Raw genomic sequence first — 19,209 nt, forward strand, 5'->3', positions numbered from 1 at the left:
CTTTACAAATGAGAGCAAGATTTCTTCCAATGAACCATATGTGGCACTAAATACTGAGCCACCATTTGGTGCCCAGTCTCACACATCTGGACTAGATGAGAGTATATTACCGAGAAATGTACATAATGCACCTGGCAACTTCACTCGCGCTGCAAATTAACATGCACCATGTCACAGTGGAATAGTGGAGGCTGTCAAAGCAATGAGAGTGAAGAACAAATTCTCATTATTCAAAAAGATAACAGTTTGATGTGCAACATTGTGCTGTGCCACCTAAAGAATATGTTTTAGCCAAAACTTATTTCTATACCAAATAAGTATTTCCCTCTTACCCTTATGGAACTCGGGAACATAGCGATAACCATGCTGGCCACGATGAGTCAAGAAGTTGGCAAGGTTTCCACTTATTGCTATTGCAAAAACTAGAGTGGCACAGATCCAAAAGGGACCTGAAAACAACAAATTTTCAAAAGTAGTCTTATTTTCTTCTAAATAATAATTAACAGTAACACATCTGTAGATTCAAATATGGCCTTGCATCTTCATAAATATTACAGAAGTGAACAATTCTTCAGAGAGACATGGGGAATTGCAGATGCTACAATCTTAAGTGAAACAAAGTGCTGGAGTAATTCAGTGGGTCGGGCAACGTCTCTGGAGGAAAGGCCTGGCAAGTGATAGGGGTTGGAGTGCCAAATGGGTGGAGTAAGTGACAAAGGCTAGAGAGAAAAAAAGGAAACAAAAGTATGTCAGATAAGGAGAGGAGTGAAATGTAAAACCAGAGGAAAGGATACAAATAGGAGGAGACAGGGAGAGAAAGAGGGGGGAGAGGAGTGGGATAGAGGGAAAAAATGGGGCCATGGTGTTACTTAAAATTAGAGAATTCAATGTTCATCCCATTGAGTTGTAAGTTACCCAAGTTTGCCTGTGACCTCACTCAAGCAATAGAGGAGGCCAAAGACAAAGGTCAATATGGGAATGTGAAGGGGAGTTAAAATGGTTGGCAACCAGGAGATCCAGCAGACCTTGGTGGACCGTACACAAGTGTTATGCGAAACAGTCGCCTAGTCTAGACTTGGTCTCTCTGAAATAAAGGAGGCCACATCGGAGCACCAAATGCAATAGATAACGTTAGAAGAGATGTATGTGAACCTGTCTCACCTGGAAGGGCTGCTGGGGTCTGTGGAAGAGGGTGAAATACAACATGAAGGGACAGGTGTTCTACATCTCCTGTGGTTGCAGGGGAACGTAGCTGGGGAGGAGGCAGTTTGGGTGGGAAGGGATGAGTGAACCAAGATGTGACTGGGTGTCAGATCGAGTTGAAAGTGGCTGAAATGCCAGAGAATGAAGTTTTCGATGTGGAGGCAGGCAAGATAAGATCAAGGAGAATCCAAAGATGTTTTGAGTTTATTAAGGGGAAAGGGTAATTATAGGGTCCCTCAGAAACCAAAGACACAAATACTGGGGAACTTGGAAAGTTAATAACAATGTCTTGAGCACAGTCCTTATAGAAACATAGAAACATGGAAAATAGGTGCAGGAGTAGGCCATTCGGCCCTTCGAGCCTGCACCGCCATTCAATATGATCATGGCTGATCATCCAGCTCAGTAGCCTGTACCTGCCTTCTCTCCATACCCCATGATCCCTTTAGCAAAAAGGGCCACATCTAACTCACTCTTAAATATAGCCAATGAACTGGCCTCAACTACCTTCTGTGGCAGAGAATTCCACAGACTCACCACTCTCTGTGTGAAGAAATGTTATCATCATTGAGGAAGTGCTGAATGTGCTAAAATAAATGAAGGCAGATAATCCCTGGGACTTGATCACGTATATCCAAAGACACTGGGGGAATCTGGAGAAGAAATTGTGGGAACCCTGGCTGAGATAAATTAATTATTGATAAACACAGATAACATGCCAGAAGAATGGAATTCATCTAATGGTGTGCCTCTATTTAAGAAGGGCAGCAAAGAAAACCTGTGAGCAAAAAGCCAGTATGTCTAACATCTGTGGTAAGCAAGATACTGGAGAGGATTCTGAAGAATAAAATATACATGCATTTGGAAAGAGAGTGGCTGCCTCGCCACCAGTCAGTCTGTCCTTTCCTTCTTGTGTTTTAATAGTATGTGTTAAATCTGTGTTTTTAGTGTTCTTTAGCTTATTTTATGTGGGGGGAGGGGGGGTTGGGGGGAACTTTTCCTAATCTCTTACCTCGACGGAGATGTGATTTTTTTCCATATCGTATCTCCATCCACACTGCGGCCTAACATCGAGGAGTTGGCGGCCTTTGCTGGAGACTGATTTTGATAGCTGCACCGTGGGTGCCTATGGGACTTTCCCCAGTTTTCTCTCCCCTAATTCAATCAGACCAAAGAAAGGTCCCAATCCAAAAAGTCGTCTATCCATTTCCTCCACAGATGCTGTCTGATCTATTGAGTTCATCAGCACTTCATTTTGTTTTTTCCTCAAGGCACAAGGAGAATTCTTGTTTTTACTTTTGAGAAATGCATTCTTGCTTCCAGATTTCAAATTTTATTTCCAGAAGGTACACCAAGCAAATTATTTTTCAGTTTTCAGTCAAAAACAGTGATTTTTAAATGATGTATGTTAATATGAGTGGATGCGCACAATTTAAAAAGGAAAAAAGTATTTTTGCATTTAAATGGTTACTTGAAAACAAACTTTTTCTTTGATAATTACGATAAATGGCATACCATAAAGATCTGGATTACTGCGGATGTACAATCTTACAAAGTTTTTGCCAGGAAGTGGTAAAAGGGAACCTTTTATTCTGTCCAATACCTATTAGGCAGAGAGAAGAAAATTAAATATTATTCTATATCAAAATGCTCAAATTTTAAATGTATTGGCAAGATCTAAAAAAAATCCGATTCCTCAAATGCTTCAAATTACTTCAGGCACAATGGAAATTGGGGTATCAGGTTTGAATATAGCAGCTTGTGCAAGATTGGAGAAGCAAACACGCTTGGATTGTATTCCTTATCATTGACTATCTGAACATTCACGTTGCCTACAAGAGATTTTTTTAAACGGATAAGGTTCAGATATCTGTGACGTGCAAATTTCTGCTGCCACTTCTATAAATCTCAAATAATGAATGGTAAATTAGGAAGTTGGAGTTTTGGGCAGGCATATCAGACAATTGGCATCACATAGAATCAAAACATAATGCAAGTCAATATTCAGATGAACAAAATAGAAAGGGTAGATTAAAAATAAATAATATTAAATGCACTTGCCAGACTTTGGCCTATCCCGCCTCCCTTCCAGCTTTGTAAACTAGCATCTGCAGTTCCTTTTGCTCCATTACTAAATATCACTGTTTTTATTACTGTAGATGAATGATAGCCAATGAAGGAAAGTAAATTCTGTACTTACCTGAAAGGTTTCAACATCAAAAAATGTTTGATAATATTCAAAAGTCCAGAAGGGAGCACTCTTCTTTTGTCCCGCAAGTAACTAAGGAGAACAAATGTTAACCATAAACTTGATCACAAATATTCTAATTGTTATTGGGTTTTCTTTACTAAATAAAAACAAAAACATTCAGTTTCAGGAAAGGTCATTTTTTCATTGAGGAACAGAAAGTTGCCACACAGCACCTGTTTCCATTTAAAAGCAACAATATTACAATCCTCCTTTATTTTTCCTACATAAACAAAGAGATCCACAACATTTTTGCAGGGTAACAATAGAACACCAAGAACCAAATGAAGAGGTAAGCCATTGGAAGACCACAAATGTTTAAAAGCAATTAGATGTTTTTCCAGAATGGAATTTCACTGAAGAATTGATTGTTAAGACGCACCAAAGTAATCCCCATTTCTAGTAACAGAGTCATAGAGTGATACAGTGTGGAAACAGGCCCTTCAGCCCAACCTTGCCCACACAGGCCAACAATGTCCCAGCTAGACTAGTCCCACTTGCCTGATTGGTCCATATCCCTCCAAACCTGTCCTATCCATGTATCTGTCTAACAGTTTCTTAAACGATGGGATAGTCCCTACATCAACTACCTCCTCTGGCAGCTTGTTCCATACACCCACCACCCTTTGCATGAAAAAGTTCCCCCACGGATTCCTATTAAATCTTTTCCCCTTCACCTTGAACCTATGTCCTCTGGTCCTCGATTCCCCTACGCTGGGCAAGAGACTCTGTGCATCTACCTGATCTATTCCTCTCATGATTTTGTACACCTCTATAAGATCTCCCCTCGTCCTCCTGAGCTCCATTGGATAGAGACCCAGCCTACTCAACCTGTCCCTATAGCTCACACCCTCTAGTCCTGGCAACATTCTTGTAAATCTTCTCTGAACCCTTTAAAGCGTGACAATATCTTTCTTATAACATGGTGCCAAACACAATATTCTAAATGCGGTCTCACCAACATCTTATACAAACGCAACATGATTTCCCAACTTCTATACTCAATACACTGACTGATGAAGGCCAAAGAACCAATAGCCTTTTTGACCACCTTATCCACCTGCAACTCGACTTTCAAGTAACCATGGACCTATACTCCTAGATCTCTCTGCTCTACCACACTACCCAGAGGCCTACCATTTACTGTGCAGGTCCTACCCTTCTTTAACGTCCCAAAATGCAACACCTCACACTTTTCTGTATTAAATTCCATCAACCATTCCTCAGCCCACCTGGCCAATCGATCCAAATCCTTCTGCAACATTTCACAACCATCTTCACTATTTGCAAAATCACTCAATTTTGTATCATCAGCAAACTTGCTGATCTTGCCCTGTATGTTCTCATCCAAATCATTGATGTAGATAACAAACCGTAACGGGCCCAGCACCGAACCTTGAGGCACACTATTAGTCACAGGTCTCCAGTCCGAGAAGCAATCTTCCACCATCACCCTCTGCTTCCTTCCATGGAGCCAATTTGCTATCCATTCAGCTACCTCTCCTTGGATCCCATGTGATCTAACCTTTCAGAGCAGCTTACCATGCGGAACCTTGTCGAATGCCTCACTGAAATTCATGTACACCTCATCGACTTTTTTGGTCACGACTTCAAAAAAATCAATCAGATTTGTGAGACACGACCTCGCGCGTACAAAACCATGCTGACTATCCCTAATCTGCCCTTGCCCATCCAAATGCCTGTATAACCTATCCCTCAGAATACTCTCTAGTAACTTTCCAACTACAGATGTTTAGTTCACTGGCATTTTCCCTGCAGCCCTTCTTGAAAAGAGGCACAACATTTGCCATTGTCCAGTCTTTCGACACCTCTCCTGTATTTAAGGACGATTCGTAAATTTCAACCATGGCTCCCAGATATCTGATCGGGCCCTAGAGTTTGTCTACCTTCATACACGACAGTACCTTCAGTATTTCTTCGACGGTAACACTAACTACTCTCAAGACACTTCCATTGACTGCCCCAAGTTCGTCTCCTTGGTAAATACAGAGGAGAAATACTTATTGAGGACCTTGCCTATTTCCTGTGGCTAATATTTTACATATTATTAAAATATCATTATTATATACTTTTTTTTGCGGGGGGGGGGGGGGGGGTGCGGAATAACATAAATTGAACATTGCTCAATTACCATTACAAAACTGCTTACCTCGGCCTTGTCAGAATCTTCGTTTCCCAGCAAATCTTCATCCTCATCTCTTCCTACCACGGCTGAGGGACCTCTCTGATTTTTAGGTTTATCATTAGGATCTGTGATGCTTATTGTTGTGGCATCAGGATTTGCTGCCAACAGGTTTGTTGCATCATCAAACTCTACATTAAGCACATATGAATAAAATAGTATCAACGTTTTATAAATGATCTGAAGACTTGCTGTTGCTGGAAAACTCATTGATATTGATGCTGTATAAATGGATGCTGTTGTGCAGTGTAGCAGATCCATCATTAAATTAATAAAGGGAGCCATGGGCTATATAAAAATAATTAATTGTGACAGCCATTAATGAATTAATTCTATCTGCTCTGTCATTGATCCTCCCTCAATAAACACAAACTATTTTCATCAGATGGCTACAAGCCATTCGTGCATTTGTCAACAAATTAAAAACTTTTACTCTTTGAAGTAGAGATTTTTCAACTTGATGCATCATCTAAATCATATCATATCATATCATATATATACAGCCGGAAACAGGCCTTTTCGGCCCTCCAAGTCCGTGCCGCCCAGCGATCCCCGTACATTAACACTATCCTACACCCACTAGGGACAATTTTTACATTTACCCCAGCCAATTAACCTACATAAATATTGAGTAATTGTACTGTATAATAAACTTAAATATGGGTTGCAAAAAAAAAAACCAGCTAAGGGGAGAGCGAGTGAAATGGGGGAGAGAAAGCAGGCAGTATATAGAGTGTTAAGGGTCTGTCCCAGTTACGCGATTTTTAAGGGGACTGCCGGCGACTGTCAAAGTCGTAGCAGATCGCCAATTTTTTTTTTTCCCTAAGACAATGACCACGACAATGCCGAGTCAGGTCGATACAAGTTACTTTTTTTGTGAAACTTGCACCTGGCTAAGAGATTACACCGTCTTCGGAAACATTGCGAAATTCCCACGCTTACCTGACCGTCAAACTGTCGCCTCCAATCTGCCTGTCAAATGTCCTGACGGTAAATAAATTGGTTAAACAAAACTATCGTCTGGAATCTTCAAATGCCTTTTCTTAATTTAATATTACGTGTTTCTAAATGCATCTGCCACAAGGGTTTTTCAGTGAACCTCCAGCAGAACCAATGCGTTCCTGTGGGAGACTTGGAATCTGGTTTTAACTTGACGTCCGCGACTTTTCCAAAAGACAGCGAGAACCCGACTACCAATACTGTTGTCCCCACTGTCTTTGTATCAGCCTCCGGTATCAACATCTTTTACTTATCCAGTCCCGCTGAAAATCCTACGGCCACTCTTCCTCCCACTGTTGGGAGATCCGATTCCTTGTAACCTGCTGCAGTCAGGTCGAAGAAAATAGACACTAAAAACCTGGAGTAACTCAGCGGGACAGGCAGCATCTGGAGAGAAGGAATGGGTGACGTTTGGGGTCGAGACCCTTTCTTCAGACTGAGAGTCAGGGGAGAGGAGAAGCGAGAGATCCCTGGACGTTGGTAAGGAACAAATGAATGAAAGATGAGTTGCTTCAACTTTTTGTGTCTATCTTCGGTTTAAATCAGCATCTTAAGGCAGGGTGAATTTACGAAGGTCCCTGACCAGAGACAACTCTCTGCTATCCTAATTACTAATCGTTAAACCAGAAAAGAAGCCACTCTGTCGATGTTTACACTGTCACACCATCACTCGACAATCCCCTGCCGTTACAGTACGGTCGGCAATTTATCAGGATACCTGAACAGAATCATTTGACCAAATAGTTATTGGCTGAAAGCAAGTTTATGTAGTTAAGCATTTGATAATAATCGCTCTATTGTTTAAACTCGACCAATTACTGGCGTCACTAAACTGCAACGTATTCAATTATAACGGAGGAGAGACAGCATCACGGTCTCCGCCCCCATTCCACAGCTGGCTGTTGCAGCTGCACTTCTGTCAGCTGTCAAAACAGGTTTTGGCAGTTCCTGTCGGACCTTGTCTTCTCCTGATACCGGTACCCGTCTCCGGTTGACGTTGGTAATCAACAATGAAATTCATCTGTCCTCAGTACCGGCGACAACCTAACAAACCTGGGGACAGCATGCGACAGCGCCTGCATTAAGCTACGATACTTGGCGACAAGCCAGCTGTCGCCAAAACATTTCGAGCAGGTAACTTTTTCCGCGACGCGCCGAGATCAGCTACGACTCATTGAAGACTCCTCACGATCATGCCCACGACACCCCGGCGAACGTGCGGCCACAGCCTAATCGCCGGCAGTCGCCTAACTGGGACAGGCCCTTTACGTGATGAACTAAAAAATCAAGTGGCCACAAATGGTAATGGAGTGGAAACATCAGGCCAATGTTTGCTTTTAAGATGCCAGGTATATCTGGATCACTCGCGTCACCTGTGGGTTTTTCCCATGCTAAAATACATTGTGTGGCAGCTCTACACAGGTATTCTGACATGACAGGATCCAGAGGAAATCAAGATAGCCATTGGAAGAATTGCAAACCCTCAACATTAGGGGTCAGAATTGAAGGTGGGTCTCTGAAGCTGGGAGGCACCACCAATGCTCCCCACAAACCCAGAGCTACTGTGAAAAGTGTTCTTTAATACGACTGTAGAATTATCCATTAATTTACGTTTTCAAAGAAGATAAAGATTATATTGATAAAATCATCTTTTGAAGGCGATAAAGATTTCAAACAATAATACTTCAGAATTAGCAAAGACAGCAATGTTTCCCAAGAGAAATAATCGAAACTAATTAGATTAATAATTTTACTGGGTACTTTCAAACCATTTGAGTGAGAACGCAAGAGCTACTGTGCAAATAGCACTGTATTAGAAAATAGATCACAAATAAAATTTACCTTGAAACTGTAAATCATCTGCAGATGCCATTTACTTGATTGTAAGAGCTGTCAATTTATGAATAGATCTTTAGTTTCTATAAAATAAAAATGTTGTCATATAATAAATAGATTCAATTTTCTGAGAGGTGATGCTTCATTTGCCACAAAACAATGTAATTACATCAAAACAAAATACAAAGTGCTGGAGGAATTCAGTGGTCTGGCAGTATCTGCAGAGGGAATGGACAGATGATGTTTCGGGTCAGGATTCTTCTTTGGTTATTCACTTCAATACATTTGTAGTAATTCAACAACGATATTTCAAAGGAAACATCACTAAAGTTAATATAAAAATTAACTGTGATATAAATTGGTAAGAGACACTTGTGTTTTAATGTTAACACTTTGTGCCTATGTCATAGAGTCATACAGTGCAGAAACAGGCCTTTTGACCCAACTCGAACCTGCCAACCTAGATGCCCCATCTAAGCTAATTCCATTTGTCCACAATCCTCTAAATTTTTCCAATCTACGTACATATTCAAGTGTCATTTAAATGCTGTTATAGTATCTGCATCAACTACTCCTCTGGCAGCTCATTACACATACCCAAGAGAAGAGTCAAGAGTGTTTTATTGTCATATATCCCGAAACAGAACAAAAAAATTATTTCTTGCAGCAGCACAACAGATTTGTAAACATAGTACTCTGTAAAGACCATATATAAACAAACAAACACCACCCTCCGAGTGAAAAAGTTGCCCCTCAGGTTTGCATTAAATCTTGTCCCTCTCATCTTAAACATATGTCCTCTTGTTTTTGATTTCCCTGCCCTGGGTAAAAGATTCTATGCATTCACCCTATTGATTCCCTTCATGGCTTTATAGACCTGAATAAGATCACCCTTCAACCTCCTGCACTCCAAGGAAAGAAGTCCAACCCTTCCCAACCTCTCTCTATAGCTCTGCACCTCAAGTCCTGGCAACATCCTCATAAATGTTCTCTGCTTAATGATATCCTTCCGATAGCAGAGTGAAAAAAACTGAACACAGTATTTCAAATGTGGCTTCACCAACGTCTTGTACAACTGCAAAACGTCCCAACTTTTATGCTCAATACCCTGACTACCAAAAGCCTTCTTGGACACCCTTATCTAAACATGACACCACTTTCAGGGAATTATGTGCATGTACACCTCTCTGGTCTATGGATAAAACTCTAGCTTGCTGTAACATGTGGTAATATAGCAAATTAATAAACAGACTACAATTACCCACACCAATTTTATATGCAGACTATTTTCACGCAATAATATAAGACCATAGCAAATGGATCCTAAAAGTTAGTGTCAACGCTTCATTTTTGTTAAGTTAACCAATCTTTGCTGGACAGAAAAGGGGGTTTTGATTAAAACATAATCTCCATTATGAGAAGGGAAAATGCCTTGGTTCCTGTATGCTTCAATTCAAAAACTTGCTAGACATTGAGAGGTGAGGGGGCAAGTTTCTTTGCCACTGTGATGCTTACACAGTTTTGACAGGCTCCTTGACAGTCTGACTGCCCAGGCTCACACACGAAGAGAAAGAATCGTGTTTAGATAAGTAGATAAATAGCGACCACAAAACAGTCGGGATGAGGGGGTGGGTGCCACAGGTTGTCACTGACCCTAATGTAAAACACTTTGTCCAGGAGGGGCAATATAGCAAATTAAGTAAACTTGTACTATAGTGATAGACCGGAGAGGGGGGGTTACCATGGCGACCATTAAAACCCCCCAATAAACCCACCCCTTATGCCAGGGAGTGCGGGCCTCCGTCACGGCGGCAGGAGCTCACGTCCAGTCTCTGCCGGCCGCGTTGTTGTTGTTGTTCACTCCCTTGGCTGTGGCCCGAGGTGCGGGGGTCTGGTCTGGGCCTGTTCCGGTCTGGTCTAGTCTAGTCGGGTCTGGTCCGTCCTGGCCGGGTCTAGTCTGATCTGGTCGGGTCTAGTCTGGGCCTGCTCCGGTCTGGTCTAGTCGGGTCTGGTCCGTCCTGGCCGGATCTAGTCTAGTCTAGTCTGGGCCTGCTCCGGTCTGGTCTGGACTAGTCTAGTCGGGTCCGTCCTGGCCGGGTCGTCTAGTCTGGTCGGATCTGGGCCTGCTCCGGTCTGGTCTAGTCTAATAGGGTCTGGGCCTGCTCCGGTCGGGTCTGGTCCGTCCTAGCCGGGTCGTCTAGTCTGGGCCTGCTCCGGTCTGGTCTGGTCTAGTCTGGTCTTGTCGGACTCCCTCACCGCGCAGGCCGCGTTGTTGTTCACCCCCTTGCATGTGGCCCGAGGGTCGGGTCTAGTCACCACCAGCTCCGCGTTAAAGGCATCGTCACACACAGACTTTAACACGCCGACAAATATATGTTGCCTGCAAGACAAGCTGCGGACCCCTATCGCCACCTATGCACGCTCCCCCAGAGCCACTGCCTCCCCTAAGTTACTCCAGTCGTATTGTGCCTTTTATATTTACAAATATTCCCCACCTTTGCACAATGTCAGCTGGCGTACTTTACAAAAGACGAATTAGCTGGTCCTGTTTTGCTGGCGATAAATTCAAGACGAATACCGATATAATTACTTTATTCGAGGTTCTACTGCTTCACCCAACTATCCCGATCCAGTTGTATCAGATATTCCACATTCGTTAATCTTCAATAACCTCATTTAGGTAGGTGGAATATTGTGAGATCCACCATTGGTCCAATGCTTCCGCCGAATCAAGCCTCACGGATATGATGCGTTTATTGCACTGCCACTTTGGCAATAGAAATATAAACACTTTGCATGCGCAGTTCACAGTGTTTCCGTACAGGGGAGTTGGTGCTGCTGCTTTGTCGGCATGGGGAAATTAATCGTGTACCTGGAGACTTTAGTCCTCATGGTCGTTGTTTTTCTAAGCGCGTTAATTGGTAAAATTATGAGTCTTCTTTTTCCTCAAACTCTGAGGAAGATCGTGTTGAAAGCTGGTTTGAAATCCACCATGACTCACAATCCAAAATTCAAATATGAAGATTGGGGACCAACTATTTTCAGTATGGTGTTCGTGAAGACCGTGTTTCAACATCTCTTAATGAATATCGGAGATGAGGCTTTCAAGGGCGCCTTTGCTCCCAATACACGAGTCATTGATTTCGACAACAAAGAACATAAAGTGCTTGATTTCTTGAAGGGTAGGTATGAATATTGCGTAACTGCATCAAAATCTTATTTAAAAAACAGTAAACACGTTCGTGTTTTCTTTGAAGTTCAACAAATGTATTTAAAACATGTAATACGTAATTAAAACAAATAACCGAATTCTTTGACGGTGCAGGCACAACATAACTTCAAATACAGAGAGGTAGATGCGTGTAAAACTTAATTGCATCTCGCTCAACAAGAGTTGAGAGTAATTTCTCAAAAATGAAATCGAACTTTTTTTAAACACCAGTCAGTGTTATTTAAAGGCAAACATTACATTATGTTTCAAAGGGACAAGCAAAAATTAACATTGCCATATTTTGTGGCATATTGACAAGCTGGAAGAAAAAAAACTTGCGTTTGGCAGTTCTAAATGCACGCAATGTTTCATATTCGAGATAAGAATTCACCTTGTGCATGCATTAGATAAGCGACGAAGTGACGCCACCCACTGTGTTTTAGGCAACAAACTGCTGTTCGAGAAACTAATATCGTATCTGTTGACAGTGATTACCATTTAATGTAATTCTGGCAAACCCACCGATAAAATACAAAAGCAAAGTGCATTTTTGCTGCTTTTAAACAATGGAGCTAGCTGTGTAGAACTGTTAACAATAACACGTATTCCAGTGCTTTTAAGACATAAAATGAGCAAGTTCAAACACATTTTAAAAGGAGGACACACTAGTAATTACGCGATAGAGCAAGAAATGTCGTCGCGGAATTTCAAAGTTTAGACCTTTGAACTGGGATAGGGTTGATTGGGCAAATATATTCGGAATTGGAAAAGTGCATTTAGCTCTGAGCTGGAGAAGAACAGAGAAATGGGGAGTGTTCAGTGGTTTCATTCAAAATTGTGAAACTAGTTCTGTTAAAGTAAATGTGTTCCCAGTTTACATAAGATGCAATTTATACTAGGATTCGGACCCCATGCTAATAAATCAGAGTAACACAGCATGGAAACTGGCTTTTTAGCCGAATTTGGCTCATCTGCACGTGTTTTACCCACACCCTATAAACACCTCCCATCCCAATAAACCGATCCCATCCCATATGTATTTTTAAAATTGTTATACTACTAGCCTCAACTGCCTCCTCTGGCAGCTTGTTCCAAATACCCAACACCCTCTTTGTGGAAAAGGTGCCCATCAGTTTCCTATTAAATCTTTCCCTTCTCACCTTAAACTTATAAATGTCCCCTGGTTTTTGATTCCCCTACTCTGGGTAAAAGACTGTCCATCTACCCTGTCTATTCCGCTCATTCCTTCTCTCCAGAGAAGTTGCCTGTCCCGCTGAGTTACTCCAGCTTTTTGTGTCTATCTTCGGTTTAAACCAGCATCTGCAGTTCCTTCTTCCATATTCCACTCATGATCTTGTCTTCCTCTGTAATCCTCACTCGGATAATGGAGATTATGTAATGCTCTGCACTCCAAGGAGTAAATCTTAGCCTGCCCAACGTCTCACTATAGCTCAGGCCCTCAAGTCCTGGCAACGTCCAGGTAAATCCTCTGCACTCTATCCAATTTAACAACATCTTTCCGACAGCAAGGTGACCAAAACTGAAGACAATACTCCAAATGTGGCCTCGCCAACAAATTGCACAACTATAACATAACATCCCAACTTCTGTACTGATGAAGGCCAGTGTGCCGAAAGCATTCTCGACCACCCTATTTACCTGAGATGCCATTTTTGAAGAACTATGTACCTGCAATCCGAGATCCTTCTGCTCTACTACACCTTGGCATCTGAATATTGATTTTTGGGTTTGTTTCCCCATGCCTGACTATATATTTTTTGTATTCATGGAATCATAGAGCACATTTGCTTCTGTCTTTGTATTAACTCTTAAAATAATTTAATTAATTAAACTATCTTTCTCCACAACCAGTCCCGTCTGGGCTTTACATAAATAAGCAACCCCACCCAGCATGTGTTTTACCTAACAAAATCCTGTTTGAGATGAATTGTATGTGTTGTCCCCAATTCATATAATTTAGGCAAATTCATTCAAAAAAGATATAGATGTTACGAAGCTGCATTTTGCTGGCTTTGAGCAATGGATTACTAATGAATCTACTGTCATCACCCTTTCTGCTATGTCTACTAGAACAAGTCGACCCATTATGCAAAAGATAAATATTTTTGTTCTTTGATTACAATCTTATCATGCATTATTTTCATGTTGACCATCCAATAGACAATAGGTGCAGGAGGAGGCCATTCAGCCCTTCGAGCCAGCACCGCCATTCAATGTGATCATGGCTGATCATTCTCAATCAGTACCCCGTTCCTGCCTTCTCCCCATACCCCCTGACTCCGCTATCTTTAAGAGCTCTATCTAGGTCTCTCTTGAATGCATTCAGAGAATTGGCCTCCTGCCTTCTGAGGCAGAGAATTCCACAGATTCACAACTCTCTGACTGAAAAAGTTTTTCCTCATCTCAGTTCTAAATGGCCTACCCCTTATTCTTAAACTGTGGCCCCTTGTTCTGGACTCCCCCAACATTGGGAACATGTTTCCTGCCTCTAACGTGCCCAACCACTTAATAATCTTATACGTTTCGATAAGATCTCCTCTCAGCCTTCTAAATTCCAGTGTGTACAAGCCTAGTCGCTCCAGTCTTTCAACATATGACAGTCCCGCCATTCCGGGAATTAACCTAGTAAACCTACGCTGCACGCCCTCAATAGCGTGCAGTGTAGTATTATCTGCTTTGGCAGATAATAAACTTGAATTGTGTGTCCACATCTCTCTTTCTAATATATTCAATTTTTTTCCAGATAACCGACCACTGGTATTGAATTTTGGAAGCTGCTCCTGACCTCCATTTCTTTTCAAGTTTGACGAGTTCAAAACACTCGTCAAAGACTTCAACTCTGTAGCTGATTTCCTCATTGTCTATATTCAGGAGGCACATGCCACAGGTACAAGTACATTCTCGGCAAAGGAAAACATTTCAGTGTTTGTTAACCTCCAACTATACCATTTAAAAACAGTATCTTCAATGTGCATGGAGGTATATAGGGTAGTGAAGAAAGCTTTTGGCGTGCTTGCATGCATCCATCAGGGAATTGAGTATAGAAGAATGGATGTTGTGTTACAGTGTAAAAGACTTTGGTGGGGCCACTCCTGGAGTATTGTATTCGGCTCTAGTCACCCTGCAATAGGAAAGATGCTATTAAGTTGAAATGGGTGCAGAGAAGATTTACAAGGCTGTTGCCAGGTCTCGTAGGCCTGAGTAAAAGAGAGAGTGGGCAAGTTAGGAATTTATTTCTTGGGAGTGCTGGAGGCTGAGGGGTCATCTTAGAGGCATATAAAATCAAAAGGGAAGACAAAAAATCATTTTCCCAGTGATAGGCAAATCAAGACTTAGACTGCCTAGGTTTAAGGTGAGAGGAGAAAGATTTAATGTGGATCTGAGAGACATCTTTTTCTCACAAAGTCTATGGGTTTATGGAACCAGCTGCAGAGGAAGTAGTTGAGGCAAGTACAATAACAATATTTATAAGCCATTTGCGCAAGTACATGGATAGGAAAAGGTAGCGGAGAAAATGCAGGCAAGTGGGACTAACTTAGATCAAATTACGTGGATTTTCTCTGGGTCCTCCCAGATTCCAAAGACATGGGATTGTAGGTCAATTGGCCTCTGTAAATTGTCCCTAGGTGTCTTGCATTGTTTGCTTAATTTTATTGCAATTTGTTCCAGATGGCTGGGCTTTCAAAAACAACGTGGGTATTAAAAATCATCGAACATTAAGTGATCGTATCAATGCTGCAAGGATGTTACTGAAAGAGGAGCCACCCTGTCCAGTGGTTGTTGATTCTATGGATAATATGACCAGTGCTAAATATGGAGCAATGCCAGAGAGACTATATGTGGTGCTCAATGGCAAAATCATTTACAAGGTAACTGTACTTTGACATTTAAAGATTATTTGCAGGTTAAATCCATTTTTACTTGAAAATATTAGTTTCACTGCTAGACTTTTCTCTGATATTTTGCTTCTATCCAAGTACAAAAGAAAGGCTAAATCATCCAAAATTTACACCATTCATCCACACTCACCTGTTCCTGAGGACTGTAATCTAATATTGATTAGCTAAGTTATAATTTCATACTCATAAGTCTGTTCATTATCCAGTGCATACTTGCTATCATTGGCTGTGGCACTTCTTTACCTATGGCCTGAATATTTTGTCTATTTTCCTTAAACACAGAAATACGGTTTCAACTCTCTTGCTCCGAGGAGGTAAAATAGCTGGGCCGTGGCTGCTCCCTAGACACATATCAGCCATTCAAACTAGTTAGATTAGACAATTGTAAATCAGAGGAGGATGGAATAGGGACTTGGCATAGCTGTTGAGCTAGGTTTCCATAAGTTGTTGGAAAGATTAGAAACTAAATACAGTTAAGAAAATGTATGCTTTTAATCTTTGCGGGGAAGTATTTTTGTATTTTAAGACTGAACAGAAAACTGAGGAGAAAAATGTGTGTAAAGGGCAGCACGATGGCACAGCGGTAGAGTTGCTGCCCTACAACGCTTGCAGTGCCGGAGATCCGGGTTCAATCCCAACTACGGGTGCTGTCTGTTAGGAGTTTGTACGTTCTCCCCATGACCACGAGTTTTCTCTGAGATTTTTCAGGTTCCTCCCACACTCCAAAGACGTACAGGTTTGTAGGTAAATTGGCTTGGTAAATGTTTTTTTTTAATTGTCCCTAGTGTGCGTAGGATAGTGTTAATATGCAGGGATTGCTGGTCGGCACAGACCTGGAGGGCCGAAGGGCCTGTTTCCACACTATCTCTAAACCAAACTATAAATAATGATAATTAGGAGTTAACTGTAACCTTTAATCAGCTACTAAAAAGAAAATCATCTTGAGGATTAAAATGTCTCTGACAGTCTCTGTGATTATGTTTTATATTTAAAAACCAATTTGGTTGTTTTGACTTTTCAATCCAAGTTTACCAGTAGAATTAGCTTACAAGTTTAAATAAAACTGTACCAAATAACTGGCTGTTCTAAATAACTGACTTTTGTAATCTTTGTTAATACTTTCCACAGAATTAACTGGGTACATACACAGAAACATATTTACTAGACTTTGATTAAAACTACTATTTCCATATTGACAGTCTTTTTTCAAGACAAAAGGTGCTTGAATGCATATAACAGTTTACTGGCTGCTGTACATCAATCTAGTTTAACTTTTTTTGCCAGTATGTGGTACCAATGTTTACCATCACAAAAAATGTATTGCATATTAATAATATGAATCATTGTCTTTGCCATTTAAAAAAAATTGTCATAAATGAGAACTTGAATTTAAAGAACTAAAAAAGATTGTGGTATAAAGGGAACAATTTATACTTGCAGCAATAATAAACATCAATTCAATGTTATTGATAGAAAGAGTGGTATTTGGTTAGCTATGGGTCTGAGAGCTAATCAATGCACTGTCAGTCTTTTTCAGAGAGATAATGTTTAATTCTTCACTATAACTCTTTCTTTTTGTACATTTCAGGGTGACAGAGGACCTTGGGGATACAAACCGGAAAAAGTACGATTAATTTTGCAAAACCAAAGTTAAGCCACTAGCTGGCAGAATGTCATACTGTTGTAATTACAGAGGAAGTTTCTGTGGAATATATGAACAAATGTAACCATAAACAAGTCAGACGAACTTCCTTTACCATATTTTTGATGATTTTCTCAATTTTTAAATTGCGACAAATGGGAGCTGAAAACTTGAAATACGGAGGAAAAAGTGACTTAGTATTTGGTTAATGTTCAGGTTTCAATACAAATGGTGCCACTTATAGGTTTAACCTGTGAAAAAACTTCAGTTAGGCTTGGAGAATGGGAATCTGGTGGTGGGAAGTACTTCATGAACAATTACATTCTATGTGACAACACTAACAACATTTTCATGGAAAGGGACTTGATTCCTGATAATGAATTAGATTTGGGTATCTGCATTCCCATTGCTGAACTTGGGTACTGTTCATGTCCAAGAAAGCAAGAATCAGAACGTGAGAAAACTAGAAAAAACGACGTAATGCAGCCCTTTGAGTCGGCTCCTTCATTCAATACAATTGTGGCTGATCCACTATGGCAAAAATTCCCATCCTCTCCCTATATCTTTTGCATCCAGAAATATATGCCTCCTCCTTGCATATAATCAAGTGATTGGCCTCTGCTGTCCTCTATCGTAACAAAATTCAGATTCATCACTCTCCAATTTCTCCTCGTCGCAATCCTACGTTTTACCCTGTATCTAAGACAGCAACCCACTGAATCAAAACACCCCAGACAGGGGAAAGATTCTTCCCACATCCAATTTGTCTAGTCCTAACGATTCTCTTTCATTCTTCTTAACTCTAGTGACTACAGGTCTAATAACCTAATTGTTCTTAATACAAAGACGTAACTCTCTGGAATCTGTCTGGTGAACCTTCACTGTACTCATTTATGGCAAGGATATCCTTTCTTGGATATGGAGACCAAATACTGCATATAATACCTTGGTGTGGACTCACCTAGGCCTGGTATAATTGCAACAAGATATCCTTGCTCATCTTCTTTCTTAAGAAGCTCCTTAAACCTTCTTGCTTAAGGCCGTACCTGCTTGCTGCACCTGCATTTTTGCTTTTGCTAACGAGAATACAACACTCAAATCTCTTTGTACAATAACACTGCCAAATCCAACACAATTTAAATAATTGGGTGGTACAGTGGCACAGCAATTGAGTTGCTGACTTGCAGAGGAAGAGACCCGGGTTCAATATTGAATATAGGCGCTGTCCATATGGAGTTTGTACATTTTCCCTATGACCACATGGGTTTTCCTACTGTGTTTGTTAACCAATTTTCAGCCTATGCCATTACTCTCATTATGATGCTCTTTCATTTTACACTAACCTTCAACTTTATGAAAGGCTTTCTGAAATTCCATGCACAGTGCATCCACTGCTTTCTATTGTCTACTGCAGTTTTTTTAAGGGTGTAACTATTGTTTGTCAACTATAATTTTCTTTCCAGAAATTCACAAACTTTGCTAATTCTGTTGATATTTTCCAAATGTTCTCGCATTTTACCTAATTCTGATGTTAAGCTAACTGAATCTTACTTTCATATTTTCTGTCTCTATCATTTTTTCCAATTTTCAGCATTGTCCATTTATCAGCTAAGATTATTCTGCTTCACTTGACATTTAATTATAATTAAGAAATGTAGAATGTCAGCCACTGCAAGTACAATGAATTTAGCTGTACTGTTTATGAAGATTACAGCGAAAATTATAACTGTAATCTAATGTTTAAGTGTAGCTAGGAGCATTTACTTTGGTGGTTTTTTAAAATTCTCAACAATTATTCAACAGCAGTTTTGCATATCATCATTGTATTAAACAGAACATTTAAAGGTAATGAATTTTTAAAATAAATTTTATCCAAGCTATCAAGTCTGTTTCAGATTTGTGTTTGAGCAAATTTAAAATAAAATTCTTCAATTTTAAAATGTTCTA

General features: G+C 40.6%; 2 protein-coding genes across 7 annotated transcripts in view; one reads left to right on the forward strand and one right to left on the reverse strand.

Annotated features, from left to right (window-relative positions):
• Nucleotides 1-19,209, reverse strand: part of yipf1 (Yip1 domain family, member 1) — a 37,416-nt gene that overhangs the window by 10,950 nt on the left and 7,257 nt on the right. For 2 of the 6 annotated variants that reach the window (XM_078407666.1, XM_078407660.1), the window contains exons 1-6: nucleotides 10,985-11,222; nucleotides 8,496-8,572; nucleotides 5,622-5,785; nucleotides 3,404-3,484; nucleotides 2,719-2,806; nucleotides 333-449 (exon numbers count right to left, since the gene is read on the reverse strand). In XM_078407666.1, coding sequence (XP_078263792.1) covers nucleotides 333-449; nucleotides 2,719-2,806; nucleotides 3,404-3,484; nucleotides 5,622-5,785; nucleotides 8,496-8,526 — 481 coding nt within the window. In that variant the 5' untranslated portion in view covers nucleotides 8,527-8,572; nucleotides 10,985-11,222. The other 4 variants (XM_078407661.1, XM_078407664.1, XM_078407662.1 and 1 more) reach the window with 4 other exon arrangements.
• On the forward strand, nucleotides 11,293-19,136 carry dio1 (iodothyronine deiodinase 1). Its single transcript, XM_078407668.1, has 4 exons — nucleotides 11,293-11,671; nucleotides 14,465-14,608; nucleotides 15,391-15,590; nucleotides 17,209-19,136. The coding sequence occupies exons 1-4, from the start codon at nucleotides 11,341-11,343 to the stop codon at nucleotides 17,272-17,274; spliced, it is 741 nt and encodes a 246-aa protein (XP_078263794.1). The 5' UTR covers nucleotides 11,293-11,340; the 3' UTR covers nucleotides 17,275-19,136.

This window comes from Rhinoraja longicauda, chromosome 11, assembly GCF_053455715.1.
Source record: "Rhinoraja longicauda isolate Sanriku21f chromosome 11, sRhiLon1.1, whole genome shotgun sequence".
Lineage (NCBI taxonomy): Eukaryota > Metazoa > Chordata > Chondrichthyes > Rajiformes > Arhynchobatidae > Rhinoraja > Rhinoraja longicauda.